Source organism: Myotis nattereri (genome assembly GCF_964212035.1).
Source record: "Myotis nattereri genome assembly, chromosome: 3".
NCBI classification, from domain to species: Eukaryota; Metazoa; Chordata; class Mammalia; order Chiroptera; family Vespertilionidae; genus Myotis; species Myotis nattereri.
Genome location: NC_138077.1, coordinates 19,905,666 through 19,931,347, shown reverse-complemented (window position 1 = coordinate 19,931,347; position 25,682 = coordinate 19,905,666). Strand labels below are relative to the sequence as shown.

Genomic DNA, 25,682 nt, shown 5'->3' with positions numbered 1-25,682 from the left:
TCCAAGAGTGGTACTTGAATCATATGTAGCCTGGTTTTTATCTTTCATTTGAGGAAGAAGTATTGCTTCTAAGGCCATGTCATTGTAAGAACATGGTGGTCTTAGCCCAGATTAGTTTTTTTCAAAAGTTGGATTATTTTACGTTTGTTTGGTTGTTTTTTTCCTGAAATTCTAGGTGAAGATGGTGGGTATTTTAGTGAAGTTCTTTATGTGTTATTATAGTGAGAACATTTCCCCTCTCCTCCTAAATTTGCCTAATAAATTGAGCCCTTAAAGAGAAAATGTTGGCATGTGAGTAAGTAATCCCTTAGTCCACTGATTCTCACCTCTGACTGTACAACAGTAAGCATGGCACTTATTTAAACTTCAGATACCCGACCTCCTCTTCACCCCAGATCTAAGAAAGTGACCTGAAGTTTTAAAACTTTCTGAGATGATTTGATTCTTTAACAGTATTATTTTAAGAGACATCACCTCTTTTGTCTTAGAGAATGCAGGGGAACCTTTTTCTCCTATAAAATTCAGTTACAGCATCTTCAGGTGTCATTTTTAACTTGAAATCAGTGAAATACAAAGCAAATTCTATTTAATGTATAATTGTGAATATAACTTCTGACTTTACTCTCTTGAAGTAATTTTGACACATTTTTATTTTATAAAACTAAAAAATATTTGCTCTAATTGTATTGGCTAGACTAGTAAAAGGTGTATTTTTTATTCTTTGTTAAATTTTATTGTAGTAGTGCCCTCAAAGTATTCTTTATAATTAAAATTATTTATTCTTCTCAAGTTAGAAAAATATTTTTATCTGATTACCATGACTTCTCTATGATGAAATGCCACTTTTCTTTTTCTTGTAAGTGGTAACATTTCCGTATAGAAGACTAGGCACGATTAAACTCTACGCTGAATTTTTTTAAAAAACAATGGGAATTTTTGGGGGGGTTGAGTTTTCCAACTTTGGCCTCTTTTTTCCCCATCATAAGAACGCAGGGAATATATATGCCCAAATGTAATATTATTTCTGTGGGAATGGGGAAAGGGTGTGATATGCTAGATTACTATAATTGACTTCATTAATTTTCTAATTTAACTTAATTATTCTCAAGAATGGAGGTATTAATTTAAACTTTCACCACCAGCTCAATTTCTTTGAAAGGAAGTTTTTTAAAGTTTAACAAGTATTTCTCAAATCATTTTTAAAATTTAGCCTTAATAATCAGTTATATATTGTTAGTCATTGTAAAAAAAGGAGAAATTGGTCGTACTCCATACTGACTGAAAAGTAAATCTTGAAATTCAATTTATCAAATGCTTATCAACATTCTCATTCTTGTCATAAGAAATTTTGTTTCTGTTGACTACTTTGGTGTGTGATATCAGCTATATAAATTATTTTTATCCCAATTATATTGTCTTCAGCAAAATTGTTATTACTTTCATCATCCCTGACCTTTTTTTTTTTTTACTTTGTAATGAAACATTTTAAGCTTATAGAAAATTAGGAAAATCATATAATGAATACCATACACAAATGACTTCAATGCAACAGTTATTTTCATGGTCTAATTTTTTTCCCTTTTTAAAGTAAATTGTAGCTATCATATGTTATCTCTAAATATATAAGCATGCATCGCTCAAAAATAAAGACAATTCCTTATAATAACCTCAATGCCACTATCATACCTAATCATTAACATTTAATAAACCAGTCTATGATCAGGTTTTCCTATTTTGCCCCTGTAATGTCTTTCAAGGTTAGCTTGTTCAAATTATAGAAAACGTCAAACCAGATAAATCTTTGACTCTAGTCCTAGAACATCACTCATTCTTTCCTTACTTCTTTCATGTTGATGACTTATGGAAAAGACTAGATCAACTCTGATTTGTCTGAATCTTCATGTTATCGTTTCATTTGATTCTTTCTGACCTGATTTTTCTAAAAACAGGAAGTTATGTTTGAAGACTTAATTCAATTTGAGTTAAGTATTTTTGGTTTGAATTTTGATTGAATTAATGAACTTTATTTCATGTCACCAAAGTAATTTTAGAGCATTTTTTTAGCAAACCATTTGCTTGACAGCATTTTATTATTTTTTAAGTTCAGAAGGGTCACAGACAGTCTCTCAAATAACACCAGTTCTTTTCTGGTAGAAATATAGCTATCTTGATTCATTTGGGTACTGTTGTTAGAGATTTAAGTCAGTTTGCATTTTTTTGTAACCACAGCTAAATGTGAAATTTACCTTTTTTTCCTTAACAGTCACCCTCCTTCCCCTAACTATACTGCAACAAACTTTCTATTAGCTAATAATCATGAATGGGCTTGAGCTATTTCATTTTGAAACTTAAAAAAAATGTATGAATGTAATTTCTTAAGATTATGTTCTATATATGTCTGATGGAGCTTTTCTGCAATTATCTTAAAATTTAATTTTCTAAAAAAAATTAATTTTCTTTTTAATTTTCAGACAGGTTTCTTATTATACCTTTACATTCACTGATGCCTACAGTTAACCAGACACAGGTATGTTAAATTTATTCACTATCTTTCAAACTGAGGCAATCTCAAAGGACTGCTTATTGTGCTTTTTGTTTTATATTTTATTTTTAAGACATATTTTCAAATAATCCATATAAAAATACTTCTTTGGGAACCTTTGCAAATGAGTCTTCAGGAGATAATTTTACAAAAACATGAATTAGAGAGGGTAATCCACAAATCAAATTAGTTGTGTCAACCAACATTAGGGAAAAATTTAAAGATTGGTTTCACCAATAACTTGTTTGGCTTTTATGAATAAAAGGAAAAAGGTATGTGAGTACCCATAAATATAAATCAATCCAGAAATTAAATATCTTTATATTTGAAATTTTGATTTAACAGCATTAGAATGTATATTTTTGTAGGTGTGAGATTTCCTGTTTCGTCAATAACGTATTATTTTGGTTTTTATTATTATGGTTTTGAGTATTTTGGCTTAGTCAGATTCAGAGATTACTCTGATTAGAATGAACTCTGCATTCTCAAAGGCAAGATAATTTTCTGGATTGCAGTGTTTGCAGGCCCTGGTGGGTCCCTTCTAGTTTTTCCTCTCTCTCTAAGAAAATATAAAGACTTCTTTTTTTTTTTTTAACTGAGATTATTTTAATGTCCTTTCTGCTGGTACCAGTCCTGAGTAAGGCTCAGCCAGCTGAATTAGTTACAGAGCGCTGCTAGATAAAGAAGAGAAGAGGAAAGAGAGAGAACTCTTGATTCCAAAGACTTAGCAGAGTTTTCGATGCGGAGGCACTTAATCTCTGACACCCTAACAGTCAATTTTTTATTCCTTTGCTAGAGAATATGTGATAGACTTGGAAACAGCATCTTCTCTATTACCACTTTTATACATGTAGGGATAAGTTTGTGCATTTTGTTTCTTTATAGCCAAGGGGGACTTGGCTGCATGTCTTTTCATCAACTTGGTAGCTTTGTCGATGCTGCATTGTTGGTAGGATTCAGCATTTGAAGAGGATTTTTGTTTTAATCTAGTCTAATCTCAAAAGGTAGTTTAAGAAGGTACACCAGCTAACATTTATTCTGATGAGTTGGGCATCTGCTTGGTTATTTGTCATTACCCATATATTTTTGGGTAATTCATAATTCTTATCCTTAAACTAAATTTTTCTCTCTCCCTTAAAAGCTTGACTCCACAATATGATGTTTAACCAGTTTTTGTTTAAAAAAAAATTATGTATATTATTGTATTTCTTTTAAAATCTTGTTTGTGATAAGTTTCTGACATTTGTGGGAGGTTTTAATTTGGTATACCTAAAGGGAGTTTTATGGTATTGAAAATGATGTGTACCTTATAAATAGAACTATAAATATCAGATTCATACATATGTCAACAGATAAACAGTGCTAAAAATGAATAGTATCTGAAGTAATTTCTCTAATTGCAAGAGTAATGTATCAGAAATTTGTGTACTTTTGGGGTTTTGATGTAATTTTTCTTACAGGTGTTTAAAAGAACCCCTCCTGGTGTTCGGAAAATAGTAATTGCTACCAACATTGCAGAGACTAGGTAAATATTGTTTTAAATATCAACTGCTGGTGATTATATTAGTTTTAAGCCCCATAAATTATTAACATACCTTAATCTTTTTTCTCTACAAAATATTTGTAATCTTAAAAATAAGTGTTTTAATCATGGTAGTGGCATAGGTTTGTTTAGTGTTTGTTTGTTTGTTTTAACCTATACTAATTTTTTAGCCTTCTTCAGAAACGGCCTTTTAAGTGTTGTATGGGTGTGTGGTGTTTTTTTGTTTGTTTGTTTGTTTGTTTGTTTTTCAAAGCCTTTCTAAAAACCATGGGAGCTGACGTCAGTGTTTTTTTATTTGCCTTTTGTTGATTGGGGATGGAATTGTTTGGTAATTTGGCAGTTGTATACAGCCTTTAAAATGCATTGTCTTGAGGGTACTAATATACCGGTACAGCACTAAAGTTGTTCTGTGAAAGCTGATATTAAACCATGGCGCTGGGAAGGGGTGAGGGTCACAAAAGCTAGGAACTAAAGTCATCAGGCAAGCTATGAAGTTTGTCTGTGGGCAAGTAAGAATCTAGCATGGTATCTGCAGAATTGGCAGGACACTGCACTGCCACTGCAGGTGCTGAGGATGCATACAATGAGCTGCTTGATCCCATAACGTTGGTAAATGTGGGAAGTGTGGTGAAAATCCTGAACTGCTCCAATCAATGTGATCCATTAGAAATGTTCTAAAATCTTTGTCTGTAGACCTGACATAGATTAATGAGCTTCTTATGTGTTAATATTTTATATATCTATTTTCCTAACAGCATTACCATAGATGATGTAGTTTATGTGATAGATGGAGGAAAAATAAAGGAAACACACTTTGACACACAGAACAACATCAGTACTATGTCTGCTGAGTGGGTTAGTAAAGCTAATGCCAAGCAAAGGAAAGGTCGAGCTGGAAGGTAAGATGGGACTTTGTCTGAAGCCTTTAAAAACAAACAAAAATGTTATGTAGCAAAATATGTTGCTAACACTTAAAAATATTTATTAGGAGAGTTACTTTTCATATTTTTAAAAACACTATAGCACATTTTTAAATGGAAAAATTTTAATTATAATTTCTTTGGAATTCTTTTTTATGATTTTTCTACCTCTTATTCTCAATACAGTTAATTAAAATTAATGTTGTTTATTCTTATTAGTTATATTACCTATAATTTTATTTCTTTTTAAAAGTGTATATTACTAATGGTAACTAATAATACTATTTGAATGTCAGGTCATGTCCAAATCACTTACTATATTAATTTAATTCTCAGCACAGTGCCATGAGGTAGGTTATTATCTATTTCAAGGGTAAGGAAATTAAGGTACAAAGAAGTTAAAGAATCTGTTTAAAGTCACATGACTTTGTAAGATGGCAGAGGCAGGACTTGAATCCAGGCAGTCTGGTCCCTCAGCCTGGCCTCCTGGTTCCTGCACTGTACAGCTGTACTGGTTCTCCACCGTTAGTTACCAATGAACACACAAGGAAAGGACCTTTCTCCCATTGACATAAATAGTAGTATAAGTAAAAGTATGTCTTAATGATAGGAGAATGATTTGCCTTTCACACAAATAATTGTACTTACTCTTGATTTTCATGCATTTTTCCACAGCCTTTTTACACTTTTATTCATGTGAGTGTGGAATCCTATCGAGCTTAAGTAAGGAAATTAAAGTTGAAAGAAAACATTACAGACCATTTTTTTAAGTTTGTAATATATCTATAAAGCTCTGACATACTTGCAGATTGTCCTAGTAAAGCTTGATTTCCAGGTAGTTATATTAAGATTATGCAAAGTCATGGTTTAGTGTAAGTAATGTACCCTTCTAATCACTTACTAGGGTATAACTTGATTGGGAACCCAGCAAGACTGGGGTTTTTCCATGCAGACCTATCACCACTGGGTGCTGATTTAAAAAGTATTCATTGTAGGGAATGGGCTTTGTCGCACTTTTAAGAATAGCACATACACTAGGCCTTAGGTTTGAACCAGGAAATAAAATAAATGAAGTATGTTACATTTTTATCTAACTCTTCATCTCCACTCTCCTAGTGTAGATTAACTGTGGAATTACAATGTGTTTTTTTGTTGTTGTTTTTTCCGTTTTTGTATTTTTAACGTCAGAGAGGAAGGAAGAGGAAGAGAGAGATAGAAACATCAATAATGAGAGAGAATCACTAATCAGCTGCCTCCTGCATGGTCCCCACTGGGGATCGAGCCTGAAACCCAGACATGTGCCCTTGACCGGAATCGAATCTGGGACCCTTCAGTCCGCAGGTCGACGCTCTATCCACTGAGCCAAACTGGCTAGGGCTACAATGTTTTAATTGAAGTGGAAAATAGTCCCTTGTAGGCTCCATAGATGTAAATTCCTTTAGCAAAACCTGATTAGCTTGATAATTAATTTAAATGTCAGAGCAAAATATATTATGTGGTCCTAGGTGGAAGCACCCTTAGTTTTTGAGCACATCCTATATAATAAAAGCCTAATATGCAAATCAACCAAACAGCGGAACGACCGATTGCTATGACGCGCACTGACCACCAGGGTGCAGACGCTCAACGCAGGAGCTGCCCCCAGCCCACAGGCCCCAGGTCAGCCAAGGTGGGTGCCAGCGGGGAGGCCCCCCCAATCACCCCACTGGTTGCCCCACAAATTGGCCCTGATCACTGGCCAGGCCTAGGGACCCTACCCGTGCACACATTTCATGCACCAGACCTCTAGAGTTATATAATAGATGAAGTTTTTGTAAACTTGTGATAGAAATAGCTACAATTTTTAGAATTTATTTTTATTCCTATAGGAAAAGGACCACCTTCTCCATTAGCATCAAGAGTTGATAGAAAACTTTTGTTTGAAAATACATGAAATGAATATTCTCACCTCTTCATTATCTGTCCTTATTATTTGTCCAGTGAATAATATCATTCATGTCACTAGATTTAAAAAAAAGAAATTTCCAATATTCTTTTGAGAGCTCAACTAATTAGCACATACCTAAAAGCATTTTAAATAATATAGACAATTTAATGTCAGGAAGTGTTACATAAAATGTTCACAAGGCATATAGAGATTAAATAGACTGCTGTTATTGAGCATAGCAGTGTGGATTCTGTAAGATAGAAATAGGGAACCAAATTATTGGTGGGAGAAGAGAGTCTTCTATTTCTTAGATCTAGGACATAGAGATATTGGATTTAAGGCTATTGAAAACACATTGGGAGAAGGAATCTATATCTTTCCTATATAATAAAGAGCTAATATGCAAATGGTCATCACACCCTCGCGCCGGGCTGGGGGATCTGAGGCCGCGAGCTCCCACCCCCCACCCCAGCACCGGGCCGGGGGACCTGAGGCTGTGCCCCCCACCTGGCTTGACGGGGGTGGGGCTGGCCATGTCTGGGTCTTGTGCAATATCGAAACATGCATGGGTAGGGGGGAACTTGACTCGCCCCAGACTCTGACAGGAGGAAGATTTTCTTATACATTTTACTAATTTTCTTTCATCTCTGACACTTCTGTTATAGAGAAAGGGCAAATAGCAATATTAAAATATTTCCTCTAATTCTCTTGTAATGTGCATGAATTTCATGCACCGGGCCACTAGTGTGTGTGTGTGTGTGTGTGTGTGTGTGTGTCTGTGTGTGTGTGTGTATGTGTATGGCTAAGTGTCCTTCCCTTCGACCAGTAGCTATGACACGCACTGACCATCAGGGGGCAGATACTTAACGCAGGAGCTGCCTTCATGTGCGCTGGCCATTTAAAAATAAAGTGCACCATGGATCTGGCACTGACAAACCAACACTCAGCTTCCCCCAAGTGGGACACAGGCCCGCCACCACCCCAGAGCCACAGCCCACCAAATCGCAGGCAACGCTGCTGGCGCAAAATGTGACCCACAGCCCAGCCCGGAAACGGTCACTGTGGGCACTGGGTAATGATGTCATGTAGCACCTCCCCGGCTTCCTCTCCCTAGGGACTAGCCTCCCTGGAGTTTCTTCAACCCAGGAACCTGACTTGCTTTATAGTCAGGTGCAAACAATTTACAGTAAAACCAAATGTTTGTGGAGTGTTTTCCCATGCCTCATCTCATTTGATCCTCACAGTAGTCCTGGAGTAGGTAGGTAGGAGACTCAGTAGGATCCTTTTTTTTTTTTTATTTTTTTTTATTAGCAAGACAACGGAGATTCAGAAAGTTTAGAAACTTGATCCAATGGAAAAGAAGTAAAATGGTGAACTTGAAAACGACTTCAGGTTTTCTCACTGCACAGAATACGGTCAAACACTGCTACAGTTAAATATTTTACCCTTTGTTCTCCCTGAGTGATCTACAATAATAATCTGCCTTGTGTTGATATTTACTGCTGTGTTGCTGACAATTACCTGAAAGAGAAGTTGGGGTGCCTCACTAGGCTAGAAAGAGTTTAGCTAAATCAGAAAGCAGGTCTAATTAAGCAAGTTTATCTCTATATAAAAGGCTAAGTTGACTGGCGCATGCACGATACATACAAAGCTCTCACTGGCACCAATCGCACAGTGTGTTTCAATCTGTCATTGTCAATTGTGAATTTGGTTGATGCGTCTATTATAGAGAAAGGACAAATAGTGATATTAAAATATTCTAATTAATTTCCTTTCAATGTGCACGAATCCGTGTTCCGGGACACTAATATGTGATAAGTAAAAGTGAAATAATAATTAGTTATGGTGTGGCTTGTAAGAAATAGATAATTGGCTACGTTTTCTGCCTATTTTTTTCTCTGGAGTTCTAAAATGTCACTGATAAATGCTTCTTCCCTGCTTTCCGCCCCCCCCCCCCCCCCTTTTCTTTTAAGAGTTCAGCCTGGTCATTGCTATCATCTGTATAATAGTCTTAGAGCAAGCCTTCTAGATGACTATCAACTGCCAGAAATCTTGAGAACTCCTTTGGAAGAACTTTGTTTACAAATAAAGGTAAATTAGGTGGGTGGTTCAAAAGCTAAATGGTGGTGGGGTTCTAATTTTTATCACGCATTTGTTTCCTGTGTGTGTTAGTAAACTATGCTTATAAACTTCCTTCAAATGCTTATTTAAAAATTTTTCATCATTTACTGCTCTGGGGCCAAAGAACCTGTGTTTGAATCTCACCACCCCTCTGACAAGCCAGTTTTGTTACATTGGACAAATAACTTAAATTCACATAACTCTTAATGGCACATAGTTAAGTGTTCAGTAAATATTAGCTACTGTTATTCCATCTTAAGATTTTTATTCCTCTTTATAAACTACTTACCCCTTTTTCCAGTATTTTACATATTTTCATAAAGTTATCCTTATTTTGAAAATAAGGTAATCAACTTGTTAATTGGTAATCAACTTGTTAGTTGAGATTTTAACCAACTACTTTTCTCATTAATAAGAGTTGGTGGGTGATAGAAAGTAGCATGTTAGCCTTTAAACATGTTTTTATGGAATCACAAATGTAATTTTAACTTACTCTAGTAAAAACACTAACTTGAAAATAATGTTTAGGTTTGCTACTCTTCTTGAATGAGTGACACAGGCAGGACTAAACTGTTATGGCAATACATGATACATGTTTAATTATATTTGTCTTCCCCTAGATCTTAAGGCTAGGTGGAATTGCTCATTTTCTGAGTAGGTTAATGGACCCACCATCAAATGAAGCAGTGTCACTCTCCATAAAACACCTGATGGAACTGGTAAACCTGATTTTTCTTTTTAATTGTAACTTAGATGTAGAATGTTAAGAGCATGTCAGCCAGCTAATTATATATTTACTCTCATTACTGCAGAGCAGACTGGTGAATGTGCAGTGCCAGTTTTATACACTAGTTGACTATTCACCTGAGTGTATGAAATATGAGTTGGAAAGTTAAAAAATGATACCTTTATGATGTTTTATAATACTGGGTTCTTTCCACACAATTTTTTTCATTGTAGGCTTGATTTAAAATTCCATACAGTCTTGAAATCTTTGAATTCTTGGTCTTTGTATTCTTGAAATGAATTTGGTTGTTTTATTCTACTTTTACTGATTACTGTAGTATTTTTAGAGTTTTTGTCAAATCTAAGTAACTTATTGACAGTATGGACATTTTATTAAGGCAACTCTTGTATTTTTGAAGAAATACTAACAAGTGGGTTTTCTCCAAAATAGCATGTTTCCCTACCTGTCATTTTATTCTTACCGTTTTTTCCCCTTAAAAAATTTTTTGTTAATGAAGTCAGTATTTTGAGAAACTAAGTTTCAGTTTCTTAGTCAAGTGACTGCTTACTTGGTAGCCATCTGTGCAAGATCATGTTGAGAAGCACAGAACTAGCTGTGAGGTAGTGCCTACAGCGATGAGAAAGGGACTGTGACTTAGTGCCCAGAATGGAGAGAACGAAGTTAGAGCCGTGCTGTCCATTACAGTAGCCACTAGCCCAGCCGTGGGCAAACTACGGCCCGCGGGCCGGATCCGGCCCGTTTGAAATGAATAAAACTATTGAAAAAAAGACCGTACCCTTTTATGTAATGATGTTTACTTTGAATTTATATTAGTTCACACAAACACTCCATCCATGCTTTTGTTCCGGCCCTCCGGTCCAGTTTAAGAACCCATTGTGGCCCTCGAGTCAAAAAGTTTGCCCACCCCTGCACTAGCCTCATGTATTCAGAGCACAATAATAGAACATGTCTGTTATCGCTACAAGTTCTGTTGATTGGTGCTGAGTTAAAGAATGCCCAAGTATATTTTACATACTTCAGTTTTATTTGAGCCATCCGTGCAGAATGTTTTGAGATTTTAGCCCATATTAGAACATTGCAATAGCTTTTAATGTGAGTAATAAGTTGTTTAAATGAACAAGCATTGTATATTATCTGTCTTTGTTGGAAAGTAGGTTAGATTTAGTGAGGTTACTAGCATTTTAGGAAGTAGTACGGTTTTACTAGTGACCCCTCTCCCCTTCAAGCTTTTATCTAATAGAATACAGCTGGAGAGCTAGGTGGTGCTTAGAATCATCTTATTAGTTAGGGTAGAGGTGGACAACCAAAGGACAGCAACATTTAAAGCCTGAGCAGGGTGACATCCCCTCTCCCAACTGAACTTAAGAGCCGATCTTGATGTAATCATTTGAAGACAACAAAATCTTGAAAAGGCCAGCAAATTCTTGTCAACAGTGGGGTCTGGAGCCCAGGTTTTTAAAAAACTTGACTGTGAATTACAGCATTCCCATTTAAGAGTGGCCTCTTTTTTTCTAAGCAAACTAAAATCAGGGTTGAATGTGATGCTTTAGAATGTCTGTTTTAAACATAAACCCTTGCCTTACAGAATGCTTTGGATAAACAAGAAGAATTGACACCTCTTGGAGTCCACTTAGCACGATTACCAGTTGAGCCACACATTGGAAAAATGATTCTTTTCGGAGCTCTGTTCTGTTGCTTAGACCCAGTCCTCACCATTGCTGCTAGTCTCAGCTTCAAGGATCCCTTTGTCATTCCATTGGTAAGAAAGATACACTGGAAAGGCTAGGCATTTTTATGCAAACGTAATAGTTGTTGCTTCGGTACAATTTTTCACTCGCTTTTTATTACTGTGCCCTATTATATTCTGTCAGAGCCATTTAAATTGCCTTCCTCTCTATTTTTTAAGGGGAAAGAAAAGGTCGCAGATGCAAGAAGAAAGGAATTGGCAAAGGATTCTAAAAGTGACCACCTGACAGTTGTGAATGCATTTGAGGTAAAAAAAATAAATAACTTGTGACAGTTTATTCAAGAGAAAAGCTGATATATTTAACTTTTTAAAACCTATATTATCATAGGTATTAGGAATAAATTGCTAAGTGAGAATGTTTAAAATTAGGTGAACATTTGAAAAAAATTTAACCTCATTTTTCAGTGTATGTTCCTGTTTTGATCACAATTGAACAAGTGAATAATTTATTTTAAAATTTTATTTGATATTCACTTGTATCTATCTTATTGACATTTATGACAAGTCTCTCTCTGATCATTAATAAATTAAACCTATGTTCCGATTTAACATTTTGATAGAATATCTTAATCATGTACATTATTCAGAATATAGACATTTTCTGTTTCCAGATGCCAGGCTTAGCTGAAGATAAACATTTATCACTCATCTTTTCAAAAATTTAAATGTTTTATGGTATATAGAGACAGCAACTTCTAGAGTCAGTTTTGTACTGCATAGCATGGGATTTTTTTTTTTCCGCCTTTGAGCTCATTCAGTATTACTTCCATTTTTCCCCATCTTTCCTCCTCTAGCTAAAAAATAATTTTATGTTTGTGAAACTGGAAAATATTTGATAGCATTGAAGTTTGTTGAACAGTGCTCATTTTGTTAACTTCATTATGTGCAGTATGATGCCAGTTTATATAAAATGCACAATGTATTACTAGGTAACTTATTTGTAGAAAGGTCTGGAAATTCAGTGGCAGTTATCTCTTAACAATTAGGATCATGGGGAGGTTTTTGTTTTTCTTTAGTTCATAAATTTCAAAATTCTTTGACCTTTTTGCAGAGAGAACATCAATAGAAGGTTATTACCCAAATAAAGACAGACAAGTAGGCAATCTTTGCTTTGGGGAATGATATAGTTTTCTTTATTTCTTTGCATCATAGGGCTGGGAAGAAGCTAGACGACGTGGTTTCAGATATGAAAAAGATTATTGCTGGGAATACTTTCTGTCTTCAAACACACTGCAGGTAATGGTGAATGTTTTGAAGTGATTCTCATTTATATTAGAGGGAATATATGAATGCATTTTGTACAGTTAGATTGGTAGCAAAAGGTTAATTGTGTGAATTTGTCTTATGAAATTGAGTCATTATAAAAAGCTTTATTAAAGCAACTGCAACAAAATAATAAAAGATGTATAATATAATAAACAACTGATGGCTAAGGAAAGCTACAAGAATCTAAAGTATAGCAGGAAAACACAGTAAAGCTCGGTTACTGTTCCTGTACCCACCCTCTAGTTGACATTTTGATGGTTCCACCTGAAGATTTTCACTAATACTCCTAAAACCTATTTTTAATATCAAACAGGGTGTCTTTAACTTTTAGGTGGGTATCTTTATCTTTAACTGATTTAGTGTAGTGAGAAACACTGTGCAGTAGGCATTTGTGAAACAGAAGAAAGTTAACAATACATAGGGCAGATGCTCTGTAATGGAGAAGTGATCTCAAAACAGTAAGAATATGAATGTCCTCACTTTCCCCCATCGCGTATACACTTCAGCTGTGTGGCATGAACACTGGACTGGACATTTAACAATTCTATAAGTGGGTAAAAGAATCAGGAACCTAGCATATTTAATCAAAACTGCCAAGGCATCAACAAAATAAAAAGGATCATGGCTGTAGCCTTACTTACAACTGTTTCCTAATATAGGGCAGTTTAATATCCTTTGTGGTCCAATTTTATTTTTGGAATTCAAACAGTCTGGTCCAAATAAATGGACAGGATTGAATGTTGAACTTTTTAATGTTCTTATTTTAAAGTTTAAACCAAAAATTCACTGGTTATATTATTAAGTATGTTCAGTCAAAGAGTTTATTCTTTAAAACATTTCATAGTGTGGTATCTTTTGAAACATTTCCCCACACGCAACTCAGCACCTTAAACTGACAATGCATATAATCGCAGCGGTCTGCGGTGTCGACCTCAGCTCCACGTTGGACCTGCTCCTAGCGCCTGGTCTGTCGAGTCAGCCTGGACTTTGGACTGAAAAGGGTTAAGAATGTGAATTCAATAAAACAAAAATAAGAAAGGAAACCATAGAATGAAAAGACTGCTGGGCTAAGAAGAAAAATTAAAGACCAAAAGAATGACAATAAACAAAATATACATCCCTTTAAAGCAAAGTATTGCCATAGAAGAAAGGCTTGAGATCATCACACTTTGTAAATGCAGCTGCAAAAGGAAAACACTAAACTAATTAAGTAAAAAACTTACAGACAGGAAGACAGGACTAATCCATCCTGAAAATAATAGATGTCTATACATAGACAATTCAAGTGTGATGAAGTATGTATTTGAGAAATGTGTAAGAACATTTTCCTGAAAAAAAAAAAAAATGAACCACAAGTATGGAAAGTTGGCTGAACCCAAGTGTTTGAGAATATTGTATTCAGTCAAGATATTAAAATCTGAAGACAAAGATAGACATTCAAGAAAGCAATTGAAGTACTGCACCCATGAACTTGAGCTGTCCTTGAAAAATTCATTGAAAATGAAATGCTGCCTTTTGAGGGATGAATCAAAAAAGAATTCAGTAATGAAGAATGCACACTAAATCAGCTGGTGATGTACACTGAAATTATGTAAATATACTAGTTCAAAATAAGAATGTAAAGATCATTATCCAGAACAATAAAAAATAATGGTAATAAAACTCAGGAGGTAACCCAGAGAGTCAGTTATAAGAGAAATTAAGTTGGAAAACTAAAGTCACACAGTTCATAAAAGGAAGATACACTTAAATATGACCAAGTTTATGTTTTGTAGTCTCTTATTTTAAGCTTGCAAGGATACCTTATTAAATATCTCATGATTATGAAATTGTAAAATTCATCTAGTCCAGTTTCATTTCTATTTAACTTTTAAAAAATTGAGCTAGAATTAATTTTAATACTTTTATAAAATAGCTTCTATACTGTTATCCCATTGTTAGGATAGTATTTTTGTCTAATTCTTCTGTCAGTGTATACATAAATGTCCTGCAATATTATTTTTTAATGAATGATCTTTCTGACAGTATTGAGTTTAGGGAATTTTCTTTATTTCTGCTTTTCAATATTACTTGAATGTTTTATAATGAACAGTGCATCATTTTTACCCAAATAATGATTTTTCTTAAAGAAAAAGACCTTAAGTTTTTGTGCCAATAAGCAACAGTAGTTAATTCTCAATAGTAGAAATATGGATGGATGTTGGAAATATGCTTTTCTGTATTTCTTTCAAAATATGGGTGAACAATTTTGAAGACTATATTAGTCTTTTTGCAAAATGGGGTAATCCTTAAATATCAGTACTTATATCCTACAATAGGCAAATCTTTTCTGTAAAAGATCAGATTATAACTATTGTAGGCTTACAAGCCATATGGTCTCCTTTGCAACCACACACCTCTGCCATTATAGTGCAGAGCAACCATTGATAATATGTAAATGAATGGGTGTGTTCTATTGACAAAAAGAGGTTTTTATAATGTAGTTTACCAATTCCTGCTCTAAAACACCACATTTTGCAGTATTTTATAGAGCAGGGAAAGCTTATAGTTAAATTTATTTATGTTTTATAACCCCCTCTTAGTCTGAGAAAGGTTTTCTAGTTCTGTTTACTTATTCTCTAGATGCTGCATAACATGAAAGGGCAGTTTGCTGAGCATCTTCTTGGAGCTGGATTTGTAAGCAGTAGAAGTCCAAAAGATCCAAAATCCAATATAAATTCAGGTAAAGCAGAAAACAGTGTAAATAACTTGCTGCTATTGTCCATTGTATCAGTATTTTACACCTTTTTCTCTACCTTCCCACCCCTAATAGATAATGAGAAGATAATTAAAGCGGTCATCTGTGCTGGCCTATATCCCAAAGTTGCTAAAATCCGATTAAATTTGGGTAAAAAAAGAAAAATGTAAGCATTGAAGATTATGTATTACTTGTAATTCTGTTCTTAAACTTTTGAAATTCTGTAATACAACAGTACTCATTATACATTTGCTCTTAGTCATATTTCTTGGGCCAGATTCTTGTTCTTTTTACTTTTGGTTATTTAGGACAGGGGTGGGGAATGTCCGGCCCTCAGGCCATATAAGGCCTGAGAAGTCATTTGGTCTGGCCCAGCAAAGGCATTAAGGGTGAGTTAATTAAATGTCTGACCAAATATAGCAGGCTAATTTTTAATTTGATAATTGTGTATGGCCCGTGAATGATGTCAATATCCAAATGGCCTTTGGCAGTAAAAATGTTCCCCACCCCTGATTTAAGAGAAGGCAAACTTTCCCTCATAGCACATCCCTGGTGTGAGCTCTCAATCACCTATTCATGGTTTACAAAGAATGTTAGTGAATATAATAGCAGTGTAAATACAAGAAAAGTAAGCCAGGTATTAAAATCATCCCAGAAGCTCAGTGACATGATATGAGTGGGTTACTTGTAGCCATATTATATCAAAGTTCTCTAAGCTATCTTAAACTTTAAATGCAAAACTTTTAAATGTGGAAAAAAAAAAACACAGTACCAGGTGGGCAGTGCTTAGAATAGATTTGCTTCAGGATGTTTTGCCTGTCTTTTAAAACATAATTTTGTAATTTGTCTCTATGAATAAAACCGTGATTTTACTATTGTGAAAAATAAAGTATGACTTTGCATGAAATTCGTGCAAGGGTAGGCCTTCCTTCCCCAGCCGTCGACATCACTTCCCTTTGGCACCCAGGACCCAGGCTTCCCTCTGGCCACTGGGACCGGGGCTTCCCTCACAGAGGAAGGCTTCACCCACCCACCACAGCCCGCTGGCTGGTGGCCTGGGCCTCCTTCTTTGGGGCGATCGTGGAGCCCCCCAATTGATCGCCCCAACAGCCAGTAACCTGGGCCTTCCTCTGCGGGGTGGTCATGGGGCAATGGCCGGGCCCCCGACCAATCGTATCGCTCCCGCCGTGGCTGGCCTGGTGCCAGTGGGTGTCACAGCATGGTCCCAGATGGTCATCCCGCTGTTCTGCCGCTTGGTCAATTTGCATATTACACTTTTATTATATAAGACATGTACAAGTAGAGTTAGCCTCAGTTGTAGTTGGACAGAATGAGAGAACTTGGCATATTTTTGCCTAAGAAATGAGCTAGTGAGGAAAAAGAGAGACTGAAAGTCAAATGGCTTGTGGTATGTGAATTGCCACCCTTTTTTTTTTTTTTAAGGGTGCTCTAAATTAGAATTATATATCAACAGTCATTAAAATACACCCTGGCCCAGTGAATTTATAAGTGAATATTTTAATTTGAGGCATATGTCCTAAGGAAGTAATTGCAGATTTTTTTTAAAGCTATATTTTAAACAACATAGAAGTCTAGTAACAAATGAGAAAATTATCCTATATAATAAAAGGCCAATATGCAAATTGACCAAACAGCAGAACGACCAGTAAGTATGACGTGCACTGACCACCAGGGGGCAGATGCTCAACTCAGGAGCTGCCCCCGGTGGTCAGTGGGCTCCCTCAGGCAAAAGCCGGGCTCACTGACTGTGAGAGGGACCTCCCCCCCAAACCCCCCCCACCAAGTGCATGAATCTCGTGTCCCAGGCATCTAGTGATTTTATAATATCATACTATATAACTTTTCTTATAGGTGGGCATGTAAAATAGACATTGTATTGTAACATATACAATATCGGAACTGATATTAACACTTTAAGTGCCATGTCAGTCACTGGTGCTGCCAGCATATCGGTGAAATCGGATATCTTGGGCTAAACAGAAAGGAAGACAAAACAGGCTTGGCCCTTAACATGTTAAATGAAAAAGCTGTGTAACTCTAAGATTATAAACATAAAAAATATAGACCTTAAAAATAAAACATAGTCAATGTTTTAGGTTGTTGGTTCTCAACTGAGTTTGATTTTTGCCTCTTGGGTCATTTGAGTGTGTCTGGAGACATTTGTGATGGTTACAACTGCTGTGATACTACTGGCAGCTAATAGATAGAGGCCAGGGGTGCTCTGTGAGGACAGCCCTCCACTGCAAAGAACTCAGTATGTCAAAAATGCTGATTCTCAGAAACCCTATTCTCAGGTATAAGATTATGCATAACATGAATTTTAATCGTGGCTGGATTATTCACATTTTTAGTGATCCAAGTACTTTTTGACATTAGTACTTTGTCAAATTTTTCTTAAAAGGTAGTTTAACAGATTCTTTTAAATACAAACATTTTATATATCCCTCTGTCATCCTGGGAAGGTGCTATTGGGGGAGGGGGAGGTCTCTTTGGACTGGTACTTTGTTTGGGTCTAGACCAGGAGTCAGCAAATTTTGGCCCACTGGCAAAAAGCTTGTTTGGGTACATGTTTATTGGAAAACAGCCACACCTGGTGTTTACCTGTTGTCCGTGTCTGCTCTGCTGCTACACTAGCAGAGCTGAGTAGTTGTGGCCAAGATCATAGGACCCACAAAGCCTGAAATATTTTCTCTCTGGTCCCATATGGAAAAAGTGCCAGACTCTGCTGCTGCAGCAATGTAGGGTTTCAGGATGGCATTGGTTAAATGGACTGTGCAGTGAGGAAAATAATTTCTGAATCAATTCTGAATGATGCCTCATCACCATGATTTTGACAGAAGTATATGAATTCCTAGAAACACAGAAAAGATACTCATTTCACTTATATGTGAAATGTAAAGAACGAAATAAATGAACAAACACAATTGAAATAGACCCATAGACATAGAGCAGACTGGACTGGTGGATGCCAGAGGAAAGGAATTTGGGGGGACTGGAAGAGGTGAAGAGATTAAGTAGTACAAATTCGTTAGCTATAGACCAGCCACAGGGATGTAAAGGAAAGCATAGGAAATATAGTCAATAATGTGATAACTGGTGCCAGGTGGTTACTGGAAACACTATATAAAGTATATGATTGTCTAACGACTGAGTTGTACACATGTAATATAAGTAATTGCCATTGACTATTTATAAATAAGTCACCAAACAGCTCCTTGTTGAATAATATTAACTAAAAACTCACACAAGTTGAGGTAAAATTTTTATGACTATCAAAGAAGAGACCCCTAGGAATGAAGAGACTGAACTAGAATTGTGTCAGAGTACATTTATTCCAAGTATTCCTGTTTTGAAAATGGGAGTTTAGAATAGGTTTTTAAAAGACAGTTGTAGCTAAAACTCCTTCTAACCATTCTTAATTTTTTATTTTATATTCACCTGGGTGTATAACCTGTGAAATTTTTAAATTATCATTTCACAAAGTTATTTTGTAGATTAAAGGCTTTAGTATCATAATTGACAGTATTATGTATAGACCATTCTCTTGGTGTGAATCATTTTGAAGTATTTCAGCTGTTTATTTCATTCTTTGTTCTTCAGTGGAATAGTAGAAACATAATTAAGGAATATTTTGACACCTTTTTAATGTGTTGAGTAATTATACCTTGAAGAGGATTTGATGTATGATTTATAGTTTTCACATTTAGCTGATATTTTTCCATGTTTTATTAAAAAATATATTTCCTCGAATATAAATTTGTAAACTTACATCGCAAAAATAAATTGAACTTACCTGTGGAGCTTTTTTAGATTCTGGAATTGGTTTGGAATCTCTAGGATTTTTTTTTAACAAACTCCATTTTAACTTTCTTAAAGGGTGAAAGTTTACACAAAAACTGATGGACTAGTTTCTATTCATCCTAAATCCGTTAATGTGGAGCAAACAGAGTTTCATTACAATTGGCTTATCTATCACCTGAAGATGAGAACCAGTAGTGTAAGTAAATAAAAATAATCATGGATCTTAATGTCAGTGTTGTTGTTTTCTTGTCATTGTATGATTTTCATAATTATAAACAAAATTTGTTCTTTAAAAATTTTTTATGACATGAATTATAACTTAAGCAAATAAACTATACTTTTTATGTGAATGTATGTCATGATCTATTTTTGTATTTTAATTAATTGGGACAGTTATTTGATTTGCATAATTTTCTTTCAGAGTGTGTTTTTTGGAAATGCTGGTATTTCTTGGTATAGAGGAGTTTACATTGTACAAAGAATTTTGTTGGCATATCAGTATATCTTACTAGCAATTTGTGAACTCGGGCGGGGGTGGGGGGGTCCCTCAACCCAGCCTGTGCCCTCTTACAGTCTGGGACCCGTCGGGGGCTGTCCACCTGCTGGCTTAGTCCCGCTTCCCAGGGGGATCAGGCCTAAGCTGGCAGTCAGACGTCCCTCTGACAGTCCGGGAGCCCTCGGGGGATGTCCACTTGCCAGCGGGGAGTAGGCCTAAGCTGCAGTCGGACATCCTTAGTGCTGCTGAGAAGGCGAGAGAGGCTCCTGCCATCACCATTGTGCTGGCAGCCGTCAGCCTGGCTTGTAGCTGAGCAGAGCTCCCCCATGTGAGAGCACACTGACCACCAGAGGGTAGCTCCTGCATTGAGCATCTGCCCCTTGGTGGTCAGTGTGTGTCATAGTGACCAGTCATTCCCAGTCGTTCTGCTATTAGGGTCAATTTGCATATTACCCTTTTATTATACAGGTAAGTATTGGTCAGAATGTTAAGTGGGATTCTGTTTATACAGTTATAAAAATACTTTCAACTGTTTTAGTGTTTTGGTTTTGTCCCTCAGAAAATATTTTGCTTAAGAATAATGATATTCTTTGAATTGAAATAAAAATATAAAACTATGTTTTCTGAGTTAAGAATGGCTTGTTTAAAGTTATTTCTTCATAACTAGTCTCTCTAATTACATGAATAGGATAATACCTATTTTAAAAGGATCAATACTAATAGCAAATTGATACTGATAATAATTGGATTAATGTGGCAGTAATTCAGACTCTTTAATGTGCTAATTTGCTTTAATTTCCTTATAGATATACTTGTATGACTGCACAGAAGTTTCCCCATACTGTCTCCTGTTCTTTGGAGGTGATATTTCCATCCAGAAAGATAATGATCAGGAAACTATTGCTGTAGATGAATGGATTGTCTTTCAGTCTCCAGCAAGAATTGCCCATTTGGTTAAGGTGACTGGCTTTATGTGATTGTCTTTGAATATACTTGCCAGTTAAGATATTGTCTTGTGGTTTTGTTCAGGGTGTTATGTTTTGTGAACATTTCTTGATATATTGCAGCAAAACAAATAGTGTTGAGAAATTGATTCATTGTTTTTTGAGGTAGTTACGGACCAACCATTGTAAATGTCTAAGTGAGATGGAAGCTTAAAGTTTTAAATTTTACTGAACTTCAGTTGCTTACTAAATATTTCAGTCTTTTGTATAACAGCTTATGAAGTTCCTGTCTCAGCTAGTCACTTTTATTTATTACATTGTTTTATTGTATATCTGCCTTTCTTGAACTTGTGTAATTTTTCCAACCTTAGGAATTAAGAAAGGAACTAGATACCCTTCTGCAAGAGAAGATCGAAAGCCCCCATCCTGTCGATTGGAAGGACACTAAATCCAGAGACTGTGCAGTGCTCTCAGCTATTACAGACTTGATCAAAACACAGGAAAAAGCAATTCCCAGGAACTTGCCGCCACGACTCCAGGATGGAGGTTGCAGCTGACACCTTTTCTGTGTGGTCGGAAAAGCCAATTTGTTAGCCATCTTCCATCATAGTTAATGTTTGGCTAAATGCCAAACCCTGGGACATGGATAATTTTCATGTGTCAGGTAGAATCTTCAGTAGATAGTAAAGACTTACTGTGCATGAGTTCGCAATGTTGTCTGTAGCTATTATAAATATACCATAAAAACAACGTGTTTTCTGATCAAATACTCTGTGTGGTCATACACTTTGGGATTATTCCTCTTACAGTGTTGTACCACTTGAGAAAGTCCTTGGTTCTGTTATGGAAAAAATAATTTTTCTGCCCGTAATGGCTGAGTATAGAACTGGTAAAAATAGAATGCTTACCCAAAAGGCAGTGTCAAGTAGGAATTTGAACACAGCCACATTTTTTAAATGAAACTTCTATCAGAAGTTCATTTGTTCTAATAAAACCCAGTATTTAATAAAATGTACAATGTGTAAATCTCTGCTACCCTTTTGGCTTGGTTTCTACCTCTCCACCTCTCCCTTGGTTTCTTTGATTTTTTAAAAATGGTTTTAGAATATATTCATTTCTCTTTTACATCACCTTGTGCAGCATAAGGTAGCAATTGAGAGCAAGGGTCTGGAGTCTAACTCCTAAGTTAAAATTTCAGCTCTGTCACTTCGCTTCTTGTTTCCTTGTCTGTAAAATACAGGTAACGTTGTGAGGTTTGAATATGTTAATGCACATAAAGTACATAGACTAGTGTCTGGCATGTAGAGTATGCTCACTAAATCTTAGGTATTACTTGTCCCTGAAATATAGTTTTATCGTAGTCCATTATATTACACTTTTTTTTCGTACTCTGAGTGCTAGTATACCCTCAGCCAGTGGACGTCAGTGTGCCATGTACTGTGTGTTTTTAGCCCTATCCAGTTGTGAGAAATACTGGTTATTATCCAGCAGCCATCCTGTCCCTCCCTCTTATTTGCTTGTTCAAGCATTCCCTCTCTGTGCAGCCTTGTGCCCGAGGATGTTGGACCCTTCATGGTCTTATTCCCCTTTTAAGTAACTGATAAGGCATGACTACGTGAACCTGCCCTGGCCAATGAAAACAGATCTGCCAGGGCCGTGGGAGAAAGATTTCCCCCACTAATAGACTTGGCGCACAGGAAGTTCTGCTCTCCTCCTTGTCTGGATGAGAACGGCTACAGTCATTTTATGGTCACAAGGTTGGCTCACTGGGACAGTAGTGAAAATCATCAGTCCTTGATAATGCTAGGGAGCCACTGAATTATCCAAACAGCCTTCCCTACTCACAGATGCAAAAAATCTGTCATTGAAACACAAAGTATTCATCACCAAGCATTGTTAGCTGAGCGTTGTTTTTACCATTTATTTTGTGATCTAATAGTTTGACCGGTATGTCTGATAAAAGGTATGTAAGTGGTGGTCCTGGACATACTGCAGAAGAAACATCAAGAACCTCTAAAAGCTACAAATCTTACTGTGCATTCCAGTAAATACAAAGAAACCAAAGGAAGAGTATCCTATAATGCCTGGGATTTCCTGATAATGCCATGATGATCTGTTAACAACATTGGTTCAGGTACTGCTCCATTTCTAGGAATGGGTGTCAACCTACCCTTGCCTTCCAAGGTTTTGAATGTCCTGTGTGTCCTAAGTCCATTCCCTTGGCTAGTCTCCCAAAAGTGACCTGTCTCTCACTGTTCTTATATTGAGTCATGTCACAATATTGTATCACCTTAGTTTTGCCCCTAAACTCAAGTTGACCATTAGGTTCTGTTCTAAAGAATGACTTAGTTTCTACCTCTCCACCTCTCCCACAATGGTCTTGACAGAAAGCAATTTTTTAAATCTGTAAAACAAGATTACTAGTTAGTTGGTTTCCATGTTTGCGAACCAATATTTGGTCTCCATATAAATAGAAAAAAATGTTCCTGAAGAATTGTTTTAATAGATGAGCTACTCGAAGAAATTAAGCAGTTACCACCCCCAATTTATGTCTTCTCTACAGCTGGCCAGGATGGAAATTTTAATTGAAGGTGCTATTTTTGCTCTCTCTTTTGTTTACAAAATAGGGTGTTGCTGAATTGAAAATGTATTCCAGGTCTGGGAACTATTTACTTGGTAGTTTTAAAGAATAAGGCATTAAATTAACACAAAAATGTATTTGTCTCGCTGTTCTGAGTGATATTGAAGATAACTCTTGAACAAATAACCCTGAAACAGAAACTTACAAAAAATCAAAGTGTAAACCAATCACCGAATAATCATTAAAAATATCTTTTAAAAGTTGGGTCCATGTGACACCTTCCTAATTCATTAACTAGGACAGAAGCTCTAGATACCAGCGGTTTTCAACCATTTTCATCTCATGGCACACATAAACTAATTACTAAAATTCTGAGGCACACCAGAAAGTATATTTTTTGCCGATCCAACAATAAAAAAGGCATCATTTTGATTTATTCTCACTGGACAGCTATTGTTGTGTTGGCTGTTGTCATTTTGACAGTCTTAAAGGAAAAGAAGTCAGTGCCCCTAACTAAATCATCAGGTAATGCATGCTTTTAAAATTCTTGCTGCATACTGGTTGATAATTGCTGATTTATACCAATAATTACAAATGATTTTCTCTTACTGCATTTTTAAAACAAAGTGCACCCTAAGTTACAAATTCCTTTAGAAGGAATTTAATACCCTCTCACCCAAACTAAATGGCAATTTTCCTTCCATTTTTTAGCCCTGAGTTTGTGTATATTTATTTTTAAGTAATTGTGATTATGTAGTAGAATCATATTTTATAATTGTTTTAAAATGGCATTTTTATTCTGATTTTAAAACAATATATATCATTGTAGACTTGAGAAATTTAACAAGCATTTTACCCATTTTGATATATTTACATCTTTTATAAGCTTTAAGGTATTATTTTATATATAATAAAATTAGCCAATTTAAGTGTATAAATCTGTGGATTTTGTCAAATGTATGAAGTCATGTATTTGCTACCACCAGAAGCTTGATATAAAACATTCCCATCACCTAAAAATTTCCTTTGTTGCCCTGTCTGGGTGGCTCAGCTGGTAGCATCATCCCATACACCGAAGATGGCAGGTTCCATTCCCGGTAAGGATGCATGCAGGAGACAGCAGATTGATGTTTCTCTCTTACATTGATGTTTCTCTCTTCCTCCCTCTCTCTATCCAAGATCAATTTAAAACATATCCTTGGGTGAGGATTTTTTAAAAAATATTTCCCTTATTCTCCTTTATCAATCTCCTGCCTCCCACTTTCCATAGGCAACCATTGATCTGCTTTGGTCACCTTTTCTAGAATTTCAAATAAATGGAATTATATGTAGTCTTTTGTGTCTGGCTTCTTTCCCTAAACAATGGTTTAGAGATATTTATGTTGCATGTATCAGTAGTTAGCTTATTTTTTATTGTTTAATAGTTTGCATTGTATGGTTATACCAGTTTGTTTATAAACTCAGTTGTTGATGGACCTTTGAGTCTTTTGTTTTTTGCTGTTATAAATAAAGCTGCTATGAACATGTGTATGCAAGTCTTTGTATGGGTATGTTTTTATTTCTCTTCTGTAAATGCCTGATTAAGATTATTGTGTCATGGTGTGTTTAAAGGAAACTGCAAAACGATTTCCAAAGTGGGTGTACCATTTTACAAACCCACCAGCAACGTGTGATGGTCCCAGTGTCTCAAATCCTTGCCAGGCACTGGTATTTTTAGTTGCAATTTGTTGTTGCTTTGGTTATTTTAGCATTTAGTGGATGTGGAACCATAGCTCATTGTGGTTTATTTTGTATTTCTTATAATGATCAGTGATGAGCATATTTCACGTGCTTATTTGCTGTCTTCCTTTGTGTTTTGATTTTCCACCTCATGTTAAGTAATTGGGGCTTTAGGGATATGTCTGACTAGGGAGGAGGATTCTTGATGAATTTTAGAGATGCAGAAAATTATTAAAATTCATTGACACTGAAAATGGCAAAATGTGCCACTCTTTTCGTTTGGTTGGTATGATGCAAAGAGGTCAGCCAGTGTTAGGTGCCAGAAGAGAATAGCATGAGTGTCAGGTAACGGATGTCAAGTGGTTGCATAGCAACTGGGATGAAAAGAATAGGGCCTGAGACAAAGCAGTTCTTGATGTGGGTAAAGAAAGCCTGGGAGCTAAGGAAGATGGCTGAGGTGGAACTTTGCAGAGTCCCGTCAGTCCTGCTGAGTGAGCTAGGGGAGCTGTTTTGAATTGTAATTACCTTTTTCCTAGTTCTTAATTTTGATTCCTGTCTCCATGGCCCAC

At 35.9% G+C, this 25,682-nt stretch overlaps 1 protein-coding gene across 1 annotated transcript in view; it reads left to right on the top strand.

Moving 5' to 3' along the window:
* The window catches only part of DHX36 (DEAH-box helicase 36), a 44,056-nt gene extending 20,534 nt beyond the window's left edge, over positions 1–23,522 (top strand). Inside the window, exons 13-25 of the mRNA XM_081087057.1 lie at positions 2,472–2,527; positions 4,003–4,067; positions 4,841–4,984; positions 8,906–9,023; positions 9,674–9,772; positions 11,387–11,560; positions 11,708–11,794; positions 12,701–12,784; positions 15,437–15,536; positions 15,627–15,717; positions 19,449–19,569; positions 20,676–20,828; positions 21,185–23,522. Coding sequence (XP_080943183.1) covers positions 2,472–2,527; positions 4,003–4,067; positions 4,841–4,984; positions 8,906–9,023; positions 9,674–9,772; positions 11,387–11,560; positions 11,708–11,794; positions 12,701–12,784; positions 15,437–15,536; positions 15,627–15,717; positions 19,449–19,569; positions 20,676–20,828; positions 21,185–21,370 — 1,478 coding nt within the window. The 3' untranslated portion in view covers positions 21,371–23,522. The remainder of the gene's footprint in view (positions 1–2,471; positions 2,528–4,002; positions 4,068–4,840; positions 4,985–8,905; positions 9,024–9,673; positions 9,773–11,386; positions 11,561–11,707; positions 11,795–12,700; positions 12,785–15,436; positions 15,537–15,626; positions 15,718–19,448; positions 19,570–20,675; positions 20,829–21,184) is intronic.
* The last annotated feature ends 2,160 nt before the right edge of the window (positions 23,523–25,682 follow it).